The sequence below is a fragment of the Electrona antarctica genome, assembly GCF_951216825.1.
Source record: "Electrona antarctica genome assembly, chromosome: 6".
NCBI classification, from domain to species: Eukaryota; Metazoa; Chordata; class Actinopteri; order Myctophiformes; family Myctophidae; genus Electrona; species Electrona antarctica.
In genome coordinates, this window is record NC_136811.1 from 48,541,815 (window position 1) to 48,561,464 (window position 19,650).

General features: G+C 45.0%; 1 protein-coding gene across 1 annotated transcript in view; it reads left to right on the forward strand.

Moving 5' to 3' along the window:
- adgrb1a (adhesion G protein-coupled receptor B1a) overlaps nucleotides 1-19,650 on the forward strand; it is a gene marked incomplete at its 5' end in the record, with an annotated part of 86,854 nt that overhangs the window by 62,182 nt on the left and 5,022 nt on the right. Inside the window, 10 exons of the mRNA XM_079503795.1 lie at nucleotides 4,301-4,404; nucleotides 5,010-5,112; nucleotides 7,929-8,079; nucleotides 8,673-8,742; nucleotides 9,333-9,399; nucleotides 10,678-10,763; nucleotides 14,900-14,998; nucleotides 17,985-18,156; nucleotides 18,689-18,784; nucleotides 19,100-19,139. Coding sequence (XP_079359921.1) covers nucleotides 4,301-4,404; nucleotides 5,010-5,112; nucleotides 7,929-8,079; nucleotides 8,673-8,742; nucleotides 9,333-9,399; nucleotides 10,678-10,763; nucleotides 14,900-14,998; nucleotides 17,985-18,156; nucleotides 18,689-18,784; nucleotides 19,100-19,139 — 988 coding nt within the window. The remainder of the gene's footprint in view (nucleotides 1-4,300; nucleotides 4,405-5,009; nucleotides 5,113-7,928; nucleotides 8,080-8,672; nucleotides 8,743-9,332; nucleotides 9,400-10,677; nucleotides 10,764-14,899; nucleotides 14,999-17,984; nucleotides 18,157-18,688; nucleotides 18,785-19,099; nucleotides 19,140-19,650) is intronic.

Sequence of the window (19,650 nt, forward strand, 5' to 3'; positions counted from 1 at the left end):
CTCTCTCTGCTTCACTCGACATGCCAAAAGGCGATGTTCTCTAAATAAAAGGACTTTGACATGATCTGTCCACCTGGACCGTGCAAGGAGCCGAATATAGGTTAGCGTTTATTTTATTTATTCCAAAAGGAAAGAAAATGCTGTTTGCAAACCTGTGTACATTTCCAACCCCCAATGCACAGGATGTTTACTGGCAAAAATAATGTATTGATTTGCATACATTACATGGTGAACCGTCCGGGATGCTGCTGTTGTTGTGAGGAGCATTTGAAGATTTCCTTTTAGATGATGATCTCTAACACTCCGACATGCCTGCATTCCCCCATGTATATAACATTAACAATTGATGTCCACATTTGCATATCTTAACACATTTGACAATCAAATCATGTGGTTCCTTCACATGTCTCCATGGTTACCGGGCCATATGGAGAGAGAGAGAGGATGTGCCGCATGACAATCAAATAAATGTGCAGAGTGTTCTAATACTAAAAATTGAGGGCTGTGAAACACAATTCCATCACAATCTGATACATTGACTGCATATGGACATATGCTGGGTGGTGGTGGGGGGTGTTGGCTGAAGGAAATGTTTGTAAGGAAATCACTGCAGAATCTCACAGTGGAACATACGTGTGTCCCAGTTTCTTTGGGGAAAAGGGCAGTGTCTTTGTGTGTGGAATTTTCATTCAGCGCGATTAGTTATTATTAGACTGGAAACTGCCTCTGAAGCAGTTTATTCACTAGTTGCCCTGGTAACAGAATGGGCACCAGAGGCTGTCTTAAAGCTATATAACTTGGGCGGATGTGATGCTCTTTGTGGCGGTGCATGGTGGCTAGCTGGCTGCTGCACGTCCTTAAAAGGAGAGAGAGGCAGACACACACAGGCAGCACATTAGGGTCAAATGCCTTGAGTTATAAAAGAAAGAAATCCTCATGGCTGACTGTGTAACAAAAATGGAAAACCAGAGGATATAGAATGAAGGGTTGATGGTTAAAGGGCCTAAAGATGGGGCTGGATAGCGGTGCACCTCTTGCAAGCTGCCAGGCATTGAAACGTATACCGTAGTAATGTCATTTGTGCAAGCGTTGTTGTCAGTGCTGCGGCTAGCTATAGCATCAAACACTGATGGTGTGGAGCCAGGAGAGAAAGCGAGATGTGTGATAGGTGTGTAGGCCTTACAGTACGTGGGCAGAGGTGCTGTGCATGGCTGTGTGCTACAGTGGCAGCAGTAGCAAGAAAGCGGTATAGCATGTATGTATGCTTGCTAACTAGCTTCTTCCTCCACCATGTGATGGCTGCTGCCTCTCCTTGGAAGCGAGCCCGCAACCTCCTCCCAGTCACCCTGACTGTACCTGGACAGGTGACAGGCCGTTCAGCCTGGGGGCTCCCCATGCCCTAAGGCCTAAGGGAAGCAAAATTGTGTCTATTTGAGTCTAGCCTCTCTGCCCCAAAAGAGGAAAAGGGTGGGTGTTTAGTCTACTCCTGGCTCCAGCTTCATCCTGTTATCCCTGCCCCCTCTTTATGCTGATGGTTTTGACTGAGACACCCATGGTTACCATGCAAATTATTCCTGCTGCAACACATAGCAGCTCCTAAATGGCCCAGCCCCTCTGTCTGCAACTAGCCTCCTACAGCCCCAGCATGATAACTACCCCAGCCTCTCTCTCTCTCTCTCTCTCTCTCTCTCTCTCTCTCTCTCTCTCTCTCTCTCTCTCTCTCTCTCTCTCTCTCTCTCTCTCTCTCTCTCTCTCTCCATCCCCATCTTCCACTTCTGTCTGCCGCCCCTCTACCCTGAGTACCCTCTCCATACACCGTAGGCCTCTCTCTCTCTCTCTCTCTCTCTCTCTCTCTCTCTCTCTCTCTCTCTCTCTCTCTCTCTCTCTCCCCATCTTCCACTTCTGTCTGCCGCCCCTCTACCCTGAGTACCCTCTCCTCATAATTCCACTGCACTTCTTCATCCATACACCGTAGGCCTCTCTCTCTCTCTCTCTCTCTCTCTCTCTCTCTCTCTCTCTCTCTCTCTCTCTCTCTCCGCTCTGTTCAATCCGTCATTCAGTCTCTTCCTGCCATCTCTCCTGTCCATTTTGCTGTACCATGCTCAGCTGCAGGCTTTAGAAGGAAAGGCAGGAAAAAAATACACTGCAGTGAAAGCCAGAGTCCTGAACCTGAACCCAGTGTGCTGCCTTTCCATGGATGAATGCATGATTGTATTTGTTGCTTGCTGCCTGTGTAGTTCTGTGTTTGGTCTTGAATGTGTGCTATCAGGGGAAAGTGGGTTCTGTAGCACCTGCAGACCTTCCTTTGGCCAATTAGCCCACTTCCTTGGGAGTGAGAAATAGGTCAAAACGGAGGCATGCATGCATGGCCCAAGCACAGGCAGCGCTCCTTGTGCTGTTTAGAACATCACAAGCATGTCGGCATCCTGGAACGTCCGCGCCACGTTATCGGATTTCTTCGTGTCGCTGAAACTCCCGGAAGTCTAGTTGAAACATTTTAGAGATGGACTTTGACCACTGCTTCCTCATACATGGAGAGAGCGCCTCTCTCGCCTGCAGTGACGGTGGTTGGATTCATGTGTTTTGATCAGTGTGTTTTGGAGGGTTAGGTCTCTCGCAAGACCCGCCGGCCCAGCCCCGCCATTGGTCGAGAGGAGGCAGTAAAAGTTTGCCGGTCTCAGCGGACTCTTTTCCGTTCCACTGCACTCGTAACCCCCCCCGCCCCCCTTTCCTTTTAGAGGAGGAACTCACTGCAGTGCAGATTAATCAGGGGGATTTAATTAACTTGGCCCCAGCACGCACATCAAACCTGGAGACAAGACAGGCTATAAACTCAGCCAATTATCTCCTGCCTGAGGGTGGGGTGGAGAGATTCCCTCATGTCCATGTCCCCTGTCCTCACCTTGTCTCACTGCCCTGTCCTCATCACCCGACCTCCCGGCTGGAAGCTCCCACACATAATCACTTCAGCACCTTCGATAAAACAAAATTTACAGCCACGCACGCCATAGTTTAATTTGGGACAATATTGCCCCAATTAGGTTTCCATCAGGTTAATCTTCTCTCCAGCCCCACCTCTAGTCTAGACTAGACAATACTCTGGAGCAGGCTGCCTGCTAATAGCAACCCTCTGATTATCAGCGATGGTTAAACGGAGGTTTAGTGATGCCGTGCGGTGCTGCAGGCTCAAGGAGAGGAAGCCACATTTAACTTCCAAGTCTATATCAGTCTCGGACTGAATAGAAGCAAAGCGGACCAGCTTATGTCAGGGAAACAGCTTTTAACATTACAGTCTGCAACAGGAATGAGCCAAGATGGCCGTACTGTACAGTACAGTAGCTGCCAATGAGCTAGCAAACCGTTATTCAGTCATTGACTGCACGTGTGCACGCACACACGCACGCACGCACGCACGCACGCACGCACGCACGCACGCACGCACGCACGCACGCACGCACGCACGCACGCACGCACGCACGCACGCACACACCTTGCATGCACACACACACAACATGCATTGCACACACGCACGCAGGCACACTCACACAGACAGGCGTACAGCTCAACACTCGCACACCATGCTGTCGGAGGGTCAGCCTGATACTGCAGCCTTTGCTGCAACTGCCGCTGCCATGTTACAGCATTGCCATGGCAACCAACACAATGGCTGCGCTAGCATGGAGATGGTATTTAGTCATCAACGTTTCAGGCTAGAGGAGAATGCCGCGTGCTTCAACACAGAACCATATCTCATCTGAATGCTCGTCCCTTTAGCTTGGAGCTCACGGTAGTAGATGGTGTATATGTGTGTGTGTGTGTGTGTGTGTGTGTGTGTGTGTGTGTGTGTGTGTGTGTGTGTGTGTGTGTGTGTGTGTGTGTGTGTGTGTGTGTGTGTGTGTGTGTGTGTGTGTGTGTGTGTGTGTGTGTGTGTGTGTGTGTGTGCACGTGCAAGCATATTGTTAGTTGCAAGCTGTTCTGGAGTGCTGTTTTTCTTACCCTGGCTATGAGGCTGAGTGTGTCTGTTCTGAATCACCTTGGAGTCACCTTGCTCTCCAGCTGAGACCCGAACCGCAGCCTGCCAGACTCTCTCTAGCCCCGGCTATCAAACGCCTCGCTGGGTGTGTGCGGGCGTTTTGCGTGTGCACGCAGCCGTGCACCGCATGTGTTTGTGTGCGTGCTTGCAGGCATCCTACTAATGTGTGCCACTCCCCTGGTACATGTACTGTATACGAAAACGCCCGGTCTTGCATTTGATTCTGAGTTCTGTTCTTTTCTCTTTTTGTGGCCATTTGCCTTGCAGAACATGGATAAGACACAGCTGCCGTCCGTGACGCTGATCGTGGGGTGTGGGGTGTCCTCCCTCACGTTGCTGCTGCTCATCATCATCTACGTGTCAGTCTGGAGGTAAGACATGAGACGCTGCAGGACCGAACCACATCAACCCTAGCGTGAAGCGTCCCTCCCTATTCTATAGGCATGAGACGCTGCAGGACCGAACCACATCAACCCTAAGCGTCCCTCCCTATTCTATAGGCATGAGACGCTGCAGGACCGAACCACATCAACCCTAAGCGTCCCTCCCTATTCTATAGACATGAGACGCTGCAGGACCGAACCACATCAACCCTAAGCGTCCCTCCCTATTCTATAGGCATGAGACGCTGCAGGACCGAACCACATCAACCCTAGCGTGATGTAGCGTCCCTCCATATTCTATAGGCATGTCATAATTAATGGAGAAAATTCTACAAAAATAGCAGTTCCGCAAACTTGTGAGCTTGTAGTTCAGCTATTTTCAGCGAGAAGGAAGAAGAGAAGAGAGCCACCTCCTAAGTGTGGGCTGCTCAAGGACCCTGGTCAGCAGACATATATTGGGTTTAAGTGTTTAGTATGGCTTTGATAGCAGAGGCCTGTCCATACAAGATCTGGCCGCCGTGAAATGTTCAGTTAATGTTCCGTAATCTTCACTTCACCCCTCTGTGTGTTTCTCTCTTTTCTTCACACCTCAGGTACATTCGCTCCGAGCGCTCGGTCATCCTCATCAACTTCTGCCTCTCCATCATATCATCCAACGCCCTTATCCTCATTGGCCAGACACAGACCAGGAATAAGGTAAGAGCCAACCGCCTCAAAGCTGCAAGAACTTTACAAATAGTATAGAATATGGCTGGAGTAGGCGCAGATTCACTGTAGACTGTGAGGCCCGGGCTTTATCTGAGTGAAGCAGTGCCTTCCTTAAGCCAAGATGTTTGTGTATTTGATATAAGTAGGCTATCGCCCCTCGACTCAAGGCCGACAGACCGACATACATGTACATCCTGCCTGCATGTTGCCTCCGACGGCTGTCCTGTGGATGTCTTGAGTCTTTTGCGTCAATGTGTATTCTGAGAGGTTATCTGTCCATCTCCCCATTCACACACACAAACCCGCTTTGCGACGTCATGACACACAGGCCCCTTTTCCACCAGAACTGGTTTCCGTTCTAGATCTTTCTGAACCTTGGTGCTTTCATGGAACCGGTGGCCATGTTTTGGTTCCAGTTCAGAACCAAATTTACGGGTTCTGAACCAATTCATTTTCAGTGGAAACACTGAAAAAAACACAAGAACGAACCGGTCCAACCCCAGTGGAAAAGGAGCCACACACTATAAACAGCACACAACAACAAGGTCCCTCAGTCTTCATTTTGGATTCTTAAAACAACACCAATACCGCTGCTGGAAAAAAAAAAACAGCGCTGCACCAGCAGTCCCCCATTGGGGGAGAAAGAAGAGGCACCCGTTGCTGCTTCATAATTTTGGCATGAAAGAACTTGAGTTTTAAATGCTCCATCCATGTGATTTGTATGGGATTGTGATCGCTGAAACTCAACAACACGCTTGGTTCATCGATAACATCAAAAAGAGAATAGCCTAGATCAGAATAAACTGTACAGCTGTCCTGCAAACATTTTTCCAAACCAGCCGCACTAACCATTCTCTAACATCCTGCTGTGTGGAGAGACTTCTCTCTGCAACAAACAATACAGAAAACACCAGAGAATGAGATCACCTTGACTGGTCGCTTGAACTTGATACTTTTCAGAACTAGACACTATTTGAAATACAATGACATTATCAGGTGTTTAAACCTTTATTAGCCTGTTATTGTTGTTTTGTTGTTTTGTCTTGTTGCCTGTTATGTTGGTTGATCTTGCAACATAAGTCGTATCAAAGTAGGGTGACAAAGGACCGTATCTAAGCTAAAAGTGTAAAAACACTTGAGTAAGAAGTTATTCAACTCTCCAACTGTCTTTCAATCGCACGACGCACGTCATTCAATCGCACGTCATTTGCGACATGTGCAACTGACATTGCGAGGCTTTGCACTGCCTGGCCACCCCCGGACCTACCATGACATTTCCAGGCCTTCCCCACAAAGGTGTCCTGGCTCCGCCGCTGCTTGAGAGTATCATTTGAAACAACGGATAAAGGAAGCGGCGACGCTTGGCATCACTTCATCAATCAGTGATGTTACAAAAGTCACGATAGGAGCTATAACCACCAGTATGAATAAAAGAATGTCTGTCATCGTATCAATTGCGACATTCTTTTGCCAGAAACAAGTGTGTTCCATAGACTGTAAAATATAAGTGTGTTCGTGAAGTGCCTGCAAATAGTGCTTGCTCCCTCTGTCTGTCTCTCTCTCTCGCCCTCCCACCCACACAGGCATGCACACACACGCACGCACGCACGCACGCACGCACTAGCTCCCTCTCACTCTCTTTCTTTCTCTATCTTCTCTCTTCCGTGCGTGCTGTCCAGAGGCAATACGCAATTACAACTATCCCAAACCGATGACAATAATGGATTTAGGATTGCTTGCAATTATGAACAGGCATGGGGCTTATGTGGCTTATAATAGTGTATTATGATTACAAAAAAGTTGACTTTGGCCAAATTACTTTGGATTGAAAATATTACGGTAGATGATAATCTTTACTCGCACACTGCATTAATAAATCGTTTTTCTAATTTGCACATATTTGTTTTTAGGGGCTAATGTGAGTGAAAACACTGAACTATTTTTAGGGGAAAATGTGAGTGAAATCCTTTCCCTGGAGAGCTCTGAAAATGATAACAAAAGTTTGGTTATTAGGCTCGACTACATCCCTTGGGCTGTTGTGGCCTGCAATAGGCTTATTAATCGTTACGCCATAGCCTGAGGGACAGTTGCTCTGTGATTGGCTGGTTCGTTGTTACGCCAAACGGCTGAACAATTTGGAGACATTCATGTGTGAACTTCTGTTGGGCGATATCTATGACTTCACATCATCACATCGCCATTTTTGCTCTTTCTGTACGCCACCATTGTACAATGAAGTATAATTCAAGGCTAAGGGGTTAATCAGGTTAATTTTGATTCGTTGATATCTATCTATAAATGCACCAAGTATGTGTGTACGTATGTACGTACGTCTGTAATCCACGTAACTCGACAACTGTTTGCCCCACCGTTTGCCCCAACCGGTTGCCCCACGCGTGTGTCAAAATCGACACACACGTTCCACACCCCCACGGTTGTCCAGAACCGCCACAAAAGGCCTCTGCCCCTATATCTCCATATATGGAGCTGGCAGTGTTGTGATGTCAGAACTGACATCACAACACTGTCACTTCATATTTGGGCATTCCTGACACAGAACTCCAAATAGGGATAGAGGGACACAGAGAGACAGATACAGAAATCTCCATATATGGGCATAAAAGGGACACAGCTGTTGCCGGTGCGCTACAGCCGGGCACCGGTCTAGTATAAAATACAAGAAACACATCAGATTCAATTAACCTACATGAGCGAGATTAAGTCGGTTATTGGTTATATAAACATTGTTTATTATATATTTCCGAGCACTAACATGCTATATGTGTGTGTGCGTGTGTTTCCAGGTGTTATGTACGCTGGTCGCTGCATTTCTTCATTTCTTCTTCCTGTCGTCCTTCTGCTGGGTCCTGACGGAGGCCTGGCAGTCCTACATGGCAGTGACAGGCCGCCTCAGGAATCGCATCATACGCAAGCGCTTCCTGTGCCTCGGCTGGGGTGGGCATACACTTTTTATTTTGCTTTAATTTTTACATACGCTACGTCGGGTCGAAACCGGGTCATTCCAGGAAAATGTGAAAAAGAAAATGTTGTTCCAACGGATCCAATGTAATTATCAGTTAGTCACAAGCTCTTGTTAACCACATGAACCATAGCATCCCTGTTCTAGGCATGTCATAATAGGCGAACATTCGACAATAGTAGCCGATTTACAAGTACTTGTAAATGGCCTATTGTCGGTGAACAGAATTTGGTGAAGAGTGAATTAAGGTGGGTGCCAATATACAGACCCCTGGGGGACCTGGGCCAAAACGGTATATACAGTAGGGTTTAAAGTATGGTATGGTTTAGCTTAATATTTCACAGACTTAACCACTTTGAACCTGGCGTCCCTATTTTGGACATGTTGTTATAAATCACAATCGCTATTTCCGTTACTTTCATACAACAAAGTATAAAATAGGGCTTTTATTAAAAAAATATGGATCTCTCTCTCTCTCTCTCTCTGCTGTATGTAAAACCTGTCATTGTTTTTCTTCACTTTTTACAGTCGAGCAATGACCAATATACCTTGTATTATTCATTCCTAGGACTACCTGCCCTGGTGGTGGCCATTTCAGTGGGCTTCACTAAGGCTAAGGGATACGGAACGCCCAACTAGTGAGTGCAACAGCCTTCTACAGCCTAAAGGCCTATTCATAGTCTGGATTTTCGGTGGTGAGGTGACCACCGCTCCGGTGGTGAGCTGACCACCAGAGCTGAAATAACGTTGAGCGGTGGTGAGTAAAAACAGAGAGAAGGGCTGGAGCGGTGGCGGTGGTTTGATCTTCACCGCGGCTCGTGACGTCATGTTGTAGTTTGGTGGTCACCCCACCACCGAAAATCCAGACTATGTATGAGCCTTTAGACTCATTACCATCTGCAGTACTTCCAATATGTCTCCATAGATCTGCAATGTAGTATGCTTTGTCTTCCCAAATTTTTAAGGTAAGGCAATTGTATACAGCACGTGTGGCATGGCTGTAATTAAAACCTTTTTCTTCCTCTCCTCATTCTGTCTTTCACCCCAATGCATCTTTTACCATTCTTTCATTTCATTCCTTTACTTCCATCGCCTTCTGTCTTCTTTCCAATCCCCCCCAACCTTCGTCTCTTCACCCAACACTTCATCTCCTCTCTTTGCGCCCCTTATTCACTCGGATCCCTGTCTCCTCCTCCTCCTCTTCCTCCTCCTCCTCCTCCTCTCTCAGCTGCTGGCTGTCTCTGGAAGGAGGTCTTCTCTATGCGTTCGTGGGACCTGCCGCTGCTGTCGTCCTGGTACTTCCTCTCTCTGGCTCCGTGTCCCAACAGAAAGCCTTTTCTCCCCAAAATCTTTCAAAGAAAACAAGCAAACCAAAAAAGCACACTTGCTTCTGAAGCCTTTGTGCTAAGCCGAATCCTGTGCAGAGTCTATAGCAGAAGCAATTAGCTCTCATCTTACCAGTGTATTTATTTTTTTATTTTTTTCATTTCTTTTCGATAATCCCATTTTTTCATCCATGACATTCAGGGGTCATTCTCTGAAATTAGCCAAGAAAGGCTTGCTCTTGCCACCTCATTTTGTAAACTGGGTAAATAAATACCCTTCTTGGAATGATGCATCCATGGACGCAGAAAGAAATCAAATCATCTGGGTCACATGGTTCTTTATGCATGTTAGCAGCGTGACATTGCGGCTAGGGTTTATACGATATTATACGTTAGGTTTCATACAGTATAGAGCATTAACCACTTAACCCATTCTGGGCGGGAACCCCTTTTGGTGTTAGCATTATGCTATGCTTTAGCTATTGAAAAATAGCAGATCTACAAGCTCATAGCGCGCCACCGAGTGGCGCGCTACGAGCTTGTAGGTCTGCTATTTTTGAAAAATCGAAGAACGACAATACATAAACATAGCTTTTTCAGAAAACTGTCAGGATGTAGAAGACATTTTTAGAATCTGATCTCAGGTCAAAATGGGTTAAACCCTATATACTTTGTTTACTAGTGCCCCCCATTATGTCTATTCCTGGCCCCATCCCTCCCTTATTCCTCCTTGCCGAAAATAGCCGCACTACAAGCTTTGCGACACGTCGTGAGCTTGTAGCTCTGCTATTGTCCTTATGACATGGTTAACTTTTATGGAGGCTATATTGTATAAGTACCTAACAAGTGAAAATGTAACATACTGCTGTAACTTCTTAGCGCTTATGGTTTATGCATGAACTTCACGGCACATTTACTCCATATATTCCATAAGTAGTCCGTGCATTAGAGCAATGCATCACACATTTGATGCCATCGTTTTTCCTATCCCTGACTCCGCCGACTGCCTGATGTTTCTTTCATTGACATCTTGAACAGTAGCTCCAAAGTGGTCGGGCCTCTACGAAAAATATTTTGCATGCATCATTTGCGTGACTCATTTGTGCGTGCATGCGATGGTTATCATTTTAGCTTCGTCATAGACTTAGAGTAGTGCTTTATTTGCTTCTCTTTCTGTAAAAAAACAAACAAAAGAAATGGTTGTTATGCTGTTGCTTTAATCGTGTGTCTTCTCTTCTCTTTTGGCAGGTCAACATGGTTATTGGGATTCTCGTTTTTAACAAACTGGTGTCCAAAGACGGCATTACTGATATGAAACTGAAGGAGAGGGCGGGGTATGAATTATGACACACATTCATCTCACTTATTGACCTATAACCAGTCAGGAGGGTTAAGCAAGTTGGGGGGTGGGAGCAGTGCTATGATTGGCTGGAAATATTGTCAGTTAGGGAACCAGGAAATTGGTTCTAGATGAAATGTTCATTGTTAAGACCCAGCGGAGATAAAGAACCGAAGATAAGGAGGGGACCAGTTAGGAATAGCAAATGTGACTGAATAAAATGACATAATGAGATAAGAGAAACCTTCTGGAATGGAATTGGAAATGTGGCTGCGTAAAAAGATACTTCAGATAAGAGAAAGTTTTTGGATACAAAATGTGTCTTATAATTATCAATTATTGGAGATTGCTGGGTGGTCACATCATACAGTAGCCTATAGAAATAAAGAAAAAAGAAAAGAAAAAAATGGGAGAAAGAAAGATTAGGCGAATATGATTTTCTGGTTATGGGTCCCGCTCAGAGAACAAGCAAGATGACTGCTCATCCCATTGCTTTCCTTTAGTGTCATACTGTTCGTGATGCTTTTGCACATTCCTCCAGCTGCTCTTTGTTTGCAGGTCTTTGCTATTGATGTAAACATCTATAAATCCATCCCTGTCTTTTGATCCTGTTTGGTTGTTTTCCCCCGCAAAGGGAAGCAGGGCAGAAAAGCACTCAGGAGGCTCATTATGATTTATTCATGTCACCAGTCACAGTGCCAGTACCGTGGCCTTTCTTTTACTCTCAATGTCAATCTCATTCCGCTGAATTATAAAGTAGGCCTCGCAGATGCTTGCAATGGCCAGTTTGTGTAGTATTTGAGAAGTTACTTAGAACTTCTGTTGCTGGATGCTGGCGTTTATGGCGGTAGCTGACAGCAGCGCCGCAGGTTCCCTCTCGCGACTCGCCACACAAAAACAAAAACAACAAGAGAACACAAGGACCCTGCTCCCCTTTGCCTGCAGGCTGCTCCGTCTCCATTAGCATTGTCAGTACATCCAAATGTTATGTTCTCTCTCTCTCTCTCTCTCTCTCTCTCTCTCTCTCTGTGAACAATGTTTTCCTTCAATTGTCTCTCTGTTCAACTGTGTTCAACGTTTCTTCCTTTCCTTTCTTTTTTCCCTTTTTTGCTGTCTGAAACATCAAGTTTGAGTTTGCACCGAAATCCCCTCTCTCTCACTCAGGGCTCTCCAATCAGGAATGCCTCAGTCACAGAGGCCCCCTCCCATGTCGCCAGTGATTGGGTAAAAAAAGAATACCTGCCCATCCCACCTTCCTCTTAATGTATGGCTACCAGCCCTGCCCATCACCAAACCTGCTGAATCTGCTCCTCTAGCAAGCACCTGATTGGCTTACTAGTACTTCCTTGCCATTAACCTTGCTCTGTAACTTGCAATTTGGCCTAACCCCTGTTAGTTGAATATACACTATTCTAACACAATTATAGCATTTTCTGATGACTGGTCAGCTTTTAGAGTTGATCTGCTGTACATGTTTCTGTCATCTCTAATCATAGCTGAATAGTGTAGATACAGTAGAATGTAGTGTAGAGTAGTTTCACTCTATTTAACAACATTTATTAATGCCTATCATTTTGAGCGCATGTGTGTTCGAATGTTTGCGTGAAAGTTTGTCAGTGTGCGTTGATATGTGTGTGTATTAGGGCTGCAACTATATTGATTATTTTGTTAGCAATTGTGTTCGATCTATAATCTTTTTGATTAATTGAATAATCATTGTTTTTTTATTGTATTTTTGTAAGTCAACGAATCTACGTAAAAAAAGATTAACCATTTTGTAAGCGCTATATTTGATACTTTGTTGTACAGTGGTGTTCAAGCTCACAATTCAAGCTCATTCAAGCTTGTAGATCTGCTATTTTCGTGATTTTGGAAAAGTAAATACATATTATTTTATTCAAATCAATACATTTTAATAATTAAATCAATTAGTTTGTTTAACTGTAGCACTCTTAGTAGTGTGTATTCTCTGCTGATTTGGGTAAGTTGTTTGGCAGTGAGGGCTGTTGTTGGCAGTAGGTGATGTATCTCTGGAGTCACTGACCATGATCTGACCGTGATCTCAGAGCATCTCTCCCAGCCTTACTCGGATAACAGATGGATCTGTGGTGTCGTGAGGGCCCACAGCAATGTGGTTCTCTCTCTCTCTCTCTCTCTCTCTCTCTCTCTCTATCTCTCTCTCTCTCTCTCTCTCTCTCTCTCTCTCTCTCTCTCTCTCTCTCTCTCATATTCTCTCCTCTGTTTCTGTCTGTCTGCTCTGTCTCTCTCTCTCTCTCTCTCTCTCTCTCTGGTGGATGGAGAACAGTGGCAGGAGCAAATGGCGCACACCCCACCCCCGCCGGGCAAATTCAAATGCAACATGTTTAATGAACCTAATTAATGTGTGCAGCATCTCTAATTAAGCACGTGGCAACATCTGCACTAGGGACGGGACTACTCACACCTGTGAGAGAGGGCGGTGAGGGCCCCCTTTTTTTAACCCCTGAAATTAGAGTGTAATTGACTAGGAAAATTGAAACGGACATTGAGGCGTAATTCAGTCCAGCGTGCTGTGGTATTGCCAACTGCTGTGCAATGCACGGTTTTGTATATTTGGTAGCCAGGATTGAACCAGATCAACACAATCTTGTGTTCTTTTATAGATTTTTCTGTTTAATGTAACTATTTTGTCCCCTCTTGCCTCTCGATCATAAAGACAGGGGAAAATGGTGTTGTACTTTAGGAAAATACTGATGGCTTTTTAATATCACTGCCTACGGCACACATTTTGTCGTCGTATTGCCCTTTTACGTGAAATTGAATTCCTGCTATTGCGTGATTTTTAATCCTGGCGTCCAGGGGCTACAGAATCGATTCCTTGAGCCCCCTCTTCGACATTAATTGTTGTTTAGAAGGAGGCCATTTTGTAACACATCTCCCAGTTTGCTGTTGCCCATATATATTTTTTCTGGATTGTTTCAGTGGTGTATATATATATATATTTATATATTATACCCCACTGTGATGGTGCAGAAACAAAGGAGCTATAGTTGGAGCCCATGATGTATTGGATTCTTGGAAGGACTGAAGCAAGGAGGTCTCCCAAGGCAGCAAGAGCAAAACCCATAACAGTATTGTAGTGTTCTCTGGAAAACACAAAGCACACAGGAGGAAGGAAGCTGTGCCTGTATGGAGGATACACCCTTCAGTGAACACGGAAACAGTCCATTTTAATTGCTTAACTATGATATAATGTACAGGGACGTACTGTAATTGACTGCTCGGAGCCATTTTGTGCAGTTGTGTGTATGAGTGTGCGTGCGTGTGTGTGGAAGCTATAATTGTGTCAATGTTGTTTGGTAAGCCTTAGTGTTATAGCTCATTAATGCTCATGTCAAGTAATCAGTCAGGTTAGCGGTGCGTAGACGGAAATAACCAGGGGTGAAACGTATCACCAGCATTTACAGTATGCTGTATTCTAGAACAAACAAACCACCGGAACATCAAGGAAGTTCAACAGATGCATTAGGCAGTTCAAATTGGGCATCATTCAGGTTACGTCTTTGTTGCGTACCAGAGCAGACTGAGCAGGTGAGGAAGAGAATTGGTGTCTGTGAAAATTTGTCACAGTATTTTGGTGACATGCAGCCATTTCCCCAGTGCTTGCAAAAAATAAATAAAATAAAAAAATACTAATTTGGGATGGGAGTTAAACATAAGGTGACATAGTAACCAATATTGCTGTGTCTTGACTCACCCAACCCCCCCCCCCCCCCCACCCCCTTCAGACATGCACGTACATCCACAGATGTGCAGGCATAAGCCTGATTTATACTTTCTTGCACAGCGCTGTACACAACAGCCCGATCTACAAGCTCACAGTGTGTCACAGCATGAGCTTGTAGATTGTTTTCTGTGCGATGTGCAACCAAGTATAACTCATGCAATACAGTACAGTCATATGCGGCCCCCTCCCCCTCCCTTCCTCCCTATACCCGAGCCCTGAGCGAGAGAGAGAGATAGTGAGAGAGCGCTGTGACTCATTGTTTGCGTGTGTGCGTACTGTATTGCGCATCTGTGCGAGCTTGTGTGTGTGCCGGTGCATTTGTATCTTGTTTGTGTATGTTACAGCGTGTTAATTTGACTTTGCAGTCAGATGACAGTGCCCCTGTACAATATGACGCTCAAATGTGCCAAGTGCGGAGTTATCTCGTCGGCTGACGTTTCCACCACAGCTACCAGTAACGCCATGTTAGTCCCGCTAATTATTTACCTTAACTCTGCCTACCTCTCTACATCTGTTCTTCTCACCTTCCTTCCTCTGCTTCCTTTCCTTCCTTCCTACCTTCTTCTTTCCTTCCTCACTCAGTTTTTTTCTTTCCTTTAGCCTCTCCTGCCATTCCTTCCTCTCCCTTGTCCCCCCCCCCCCCCCCCCCCTCTGAGGGTCTCAGAATTATAATAAGAAAACATAATGCTGCTGAGATTGAAATGATGTGTGTGTGCATGTGTTTGTATGCAGTACACAGGCAGACTGTGCGTGTGTGTCTTGTGTGGTAAATGAGAACATTTGTGCTGTTAAAGCTTCCATCCGTAGGTTTTATGTCCTCTCCCGATGGAGAGAGACACCTAATTGCAACTGTAACACCCAGTATTCGAACCCAGGGCTCCCGCACAGGAGCCCAAATATCTACCGCACAACCATGTGAGAATTCCCCCCCATTTGCCCAGGGAAATATTGCGTGTATGAGCTTCTCACACTGGTGTGAGAAGCTCAGTGTCTCAGTGGAAGAGTAGGGAGACCACCTCCAAGTCTCCAACCACTACAAATGTGCTAGTTACAGTATATTGTGTATTATAATGTGCTAGTTACAGTATATTGCAGTAGATTTCAACCCTTTTCATATCAAGACCCATTATTTATTCTGCATTTGAGTCACGGACCACCATTTGATGAAATTTAGCCTCTCAGAACCTAGACTTGGAATATTTTGTTCTCGTTGGATAATATTTTGTCCACAATCCCATGCTGTATCGATGTGGTACCATAGGACTGATAACAGGCAAAAGTTGATCAAAATATAAAATCTCTTAATTGTGTAGACTTGTAAATTAAGTAATGTAGATGTTTAATAAAAAGGTAGCTCTTGAGAGCATGAAATGAAACCAAGTGGGCTCTAAAGAGTTAACCCATTTTTACCTGAGATCAGATTCTAAAAATGTCTTCTACATCCTGACAGTTTTCTGAAAAAGCTATGTTTCTGTCAGTCGTTCTTCGATTTTTCAAAAATAGCAGACCTATGAGCTTGTAGATCTGCTATTTTTTAATAGCTAAAGCATAACATGATGCTAACACCAAAAGGGGTTCCCGCCCAAAATGGGTTAAAGATCTATAAGGGTCCATTTGGTTTCCAAGTCTACATCTTTTAGCTGGGGACCACCTGGAACCCCCTCGATACCACTGGTGGTCCAGGGCCCGCTGGATCACAATGAAAACAAAATGTTCATGGTTTTAAAGGAAAAAGTAATGTATTTTTTCATTAATTTATTTTAGGGCCCACTTGCAGTGCTCTACTCACAAATGGGTGACTGGTTGAAACTTGAAATAACAAATTCCCGGATTGCAGCTATAACTCTCTGGAAAAACGTCTGGGTTTCCGAGGCTAGCTACAACTGACGATAATGCTAGAATGCTAGAGGAGTAACAGTCAGTGGCAGTGAGCTTTGTGATGTCCTCGGGACATGGATACAGTTACACTGCAATCTGCACAGCGTTCACACAGGGGAAGAATCCACATGCTCTCTGGGTAATTCACTTGTCGGGTTGTATCACTTAGTGTGTGAATGTACGTGCGTGCGTGCATGCGCATGTGTGCGTGTGTGCGTGTGTGTGTGTGCGTGCGTGCATGTGTTTAGCGGACCTAGAGTGGTTAACATTTTGATGATGACATTTCCCAGGAGTGCATACATAGCAGACCATAGCAGTAGAAACTCCAGCATAATTTCCAGCCCAAAAGTGAATGCAGCAGAAATGTCCTTTTTTAATAATCTGAACAAAAGTTAAATTATCTATCATCCAGATCGGTGTCTGTACATATTTTATTATTTTATAGAATACAGAATGCACTTTAAAGCAAACAATGAAACCTATAATGAATTAGAGGACACAGAAAATGCGGAATGGGATGTTTGGACCAGGGGATAATCTCTCTGTCTCTGTATCCTCTCTTCTGTTTATCTCTGCCTTTGTTGTTGTTTTGTTTTTGTTTTTTGTTTTGCTTCATTTTACTTTGTTTCTCCTCACCGCTCACCCCCTCTTCTCTCCTGTGGCACTCGTTCCATTATGGTTTGACTTTGCCATCTTAAACATACATGCATGTCATATATGTGAATTATGGACATATATTTCAAGCCATTATGGATGTATGTTTCTGTTTGGTGATGTTAGCGTACAGTAGTTTGAGAGTTTGCCCTTTCAAATTGAGCCATTGTATTCCATGCATGCGTGTAGAGTCGTAGACTTAACTTCTGACTTTATAGTGGAATGGTCGTGAGTCTAGTTTCAGGCTTTTTCAGTGGGCATTTTGTAGCACTGCTGTGATACTGACTTCGAGGTAAATAAATAGCCTTATATGGAAGGTAAATAAATAGCCTTATATGGAAGCCTACTGTTGGGCTTTAGCCTCTGAGACCACAGGCGTTTTACTGTTGGGCAGAAACCTTTAAAAAATGTTCAAAATTTTTATTTTTCAAGAAATGGTAAAAAGAAAAAGAAAAAAAGTTACAATGGATCCAATGTTGTTATTATTTAGTCACACGCTCTGGCTAATACTTTCCAGACACTTTTGACCCGAGCATGGCATTAAAGACTAAAACCTTGATAAACTGTTTTGTTTTCTCGAAAATAGCACATCTGCAAACTCACAGAGATTGCACATCTGCTAGTTTCACTACGTTTGTGTGCCAATGTCATACAACAAAGTGTACAATAGGGCATTAACAAAATAAAATGAAAACGTAAAAGATCAAAATATGGAGATACAAGGTTTCTGCCTGACAGCAGCGATATGCTGCCTATTGTATACATGGAACACATTCAAAGTAAACTAATTACACAAAACGACAGGTCATTAACAATGTAGAGAGGAGGTTGTTTCATCTGTCTTGCTCTCTGTATCCTGGCTGAATGTTGAAACATACTCTCTTTGACTTTCATCCCGCTTACCCCACACCCCGGCAGGGCGTCCCTGTGGAGCTCCTGTGTGGTTCTGCCCTTGCTGGCCCTCACCTGGATGTCCGCCGTCCTGGCCATCACCGACCGGCGCTCCGCGCTCTTCCAGATCCTCTTCGCTGTCTTCGACTCGCTGGAGGGCTTTGTCATCGTCATGGTGCACTGCATCCTGCGAAGAGAGGTAACCTGAGCTGACATCTATATCTCATGTTTTATCGCCCTTGTTATCCGGCACGTTGGAATGGATGTTGTTTGATGTTTTACTGTGTATGTGGGTTTTGGTGGTTGATGGAGAGCGTAAAGAGGAGATTGACGAGGGATGAAAACGACTTGTTTTATCTGGTACTACTGGGGTCATGACCTGATGTGGTACTACTGCCCGGTGGTGCTGGGGTCATGACCTGATGTGGTGCTACTGCCCGGTGGTGCTGGGGTCATGACCTGATGTGGTGCTACTGCCCGGTGGTGCTGGGGTCATGACCTGATGTGGTACTACTGCCCGGTGGTGCTGGGGTCATGACCTGATGTGGTGCTACTGCCCGGTGGTGCTGGGGTCATGACCTGATGTGGTGCTACTGCCCGGTGGTGCTGGGGTCATGACCTGATGTGGTGCTACTGCCCGGTGGTGCTGGGGTCATGACCTGATGTGGTACTACTGCTAGCGATGCTGGGGTCATGACCTGATGTGTTTTGTTTTGGCATTCCGGTTGCAGGTGCAGGAGGCTGTCAAGTGCCGCGTGGTGGACAGGCAGGAGGATGCTAACGGAGACTCGGGAGGATCTTTCCAAAATGGCCATGCTCAACTTATGGTAGGAAATATTAGGAATAAAGGACCTTTCAGACAGGGAGCGACTGACGTGCCTAATAGTAGTTCATTTTCAATGAGAGAAGTTGAGGGTCGATTATGCAAGCTTATTTTCACGGGCGCGGTCCCGTTTGAAATGGCCTTTTGTTTTTGGGGGTTTTTTGTCTCCCAAGATTTTGTATTGGCATTAAATGTTTCTTTTACATTTTTTTTTTACATATGTTTATTGATTTGTCTTTATAACATAGTAATTTCAAAGCAATTATTCACATATATTTTTTCTTTTACATTTCTAATACATGTATTATTTCATCTACAGACTGACTTTGAGAAAGACGTCGATATGGCTTGCAGATCGGGTAAGGGTAAGACTTAAGCACTTGTACATGTGTGTGTAGTGTGTGTGTGACTGTGTGTGTCCTCTTTGAAGACTCTCACGTCTCCGTACTTCAAATTCCTCTGCAGAACAGATGTGAGGAGTGTCCTCGCACAATTATTGATGCGTGTCTTACAATCAGCGCACAAAGGAGGGTATTTTTTTTGACGAGACACACAGTGCATTACAGCTGAATAACACAATTTAGCCCCGTCTGTTGGGAGTGGGCCGCATGTGTGCCATGCGGCTATATGCAGATAAATAGGGCTGTCTGAGTCTCTCCTACGTGGCGGCGGGCGTATAATTAAGTCCCTCCCGACAGTGCGGCATCAGATAGAGCCTCTCGTCTGATTTCCGTTGGGGAGCAAGGAGCTGATTATCTCTTGAGACAGGAGGATATCAAGAGAAGCATCTGTAGCAGAAATGCTGTTGACACGCAGACTGGAGATGAGATGGAAAAGAACAGGGACTAAATGATTTGATGTTTTTCTCTT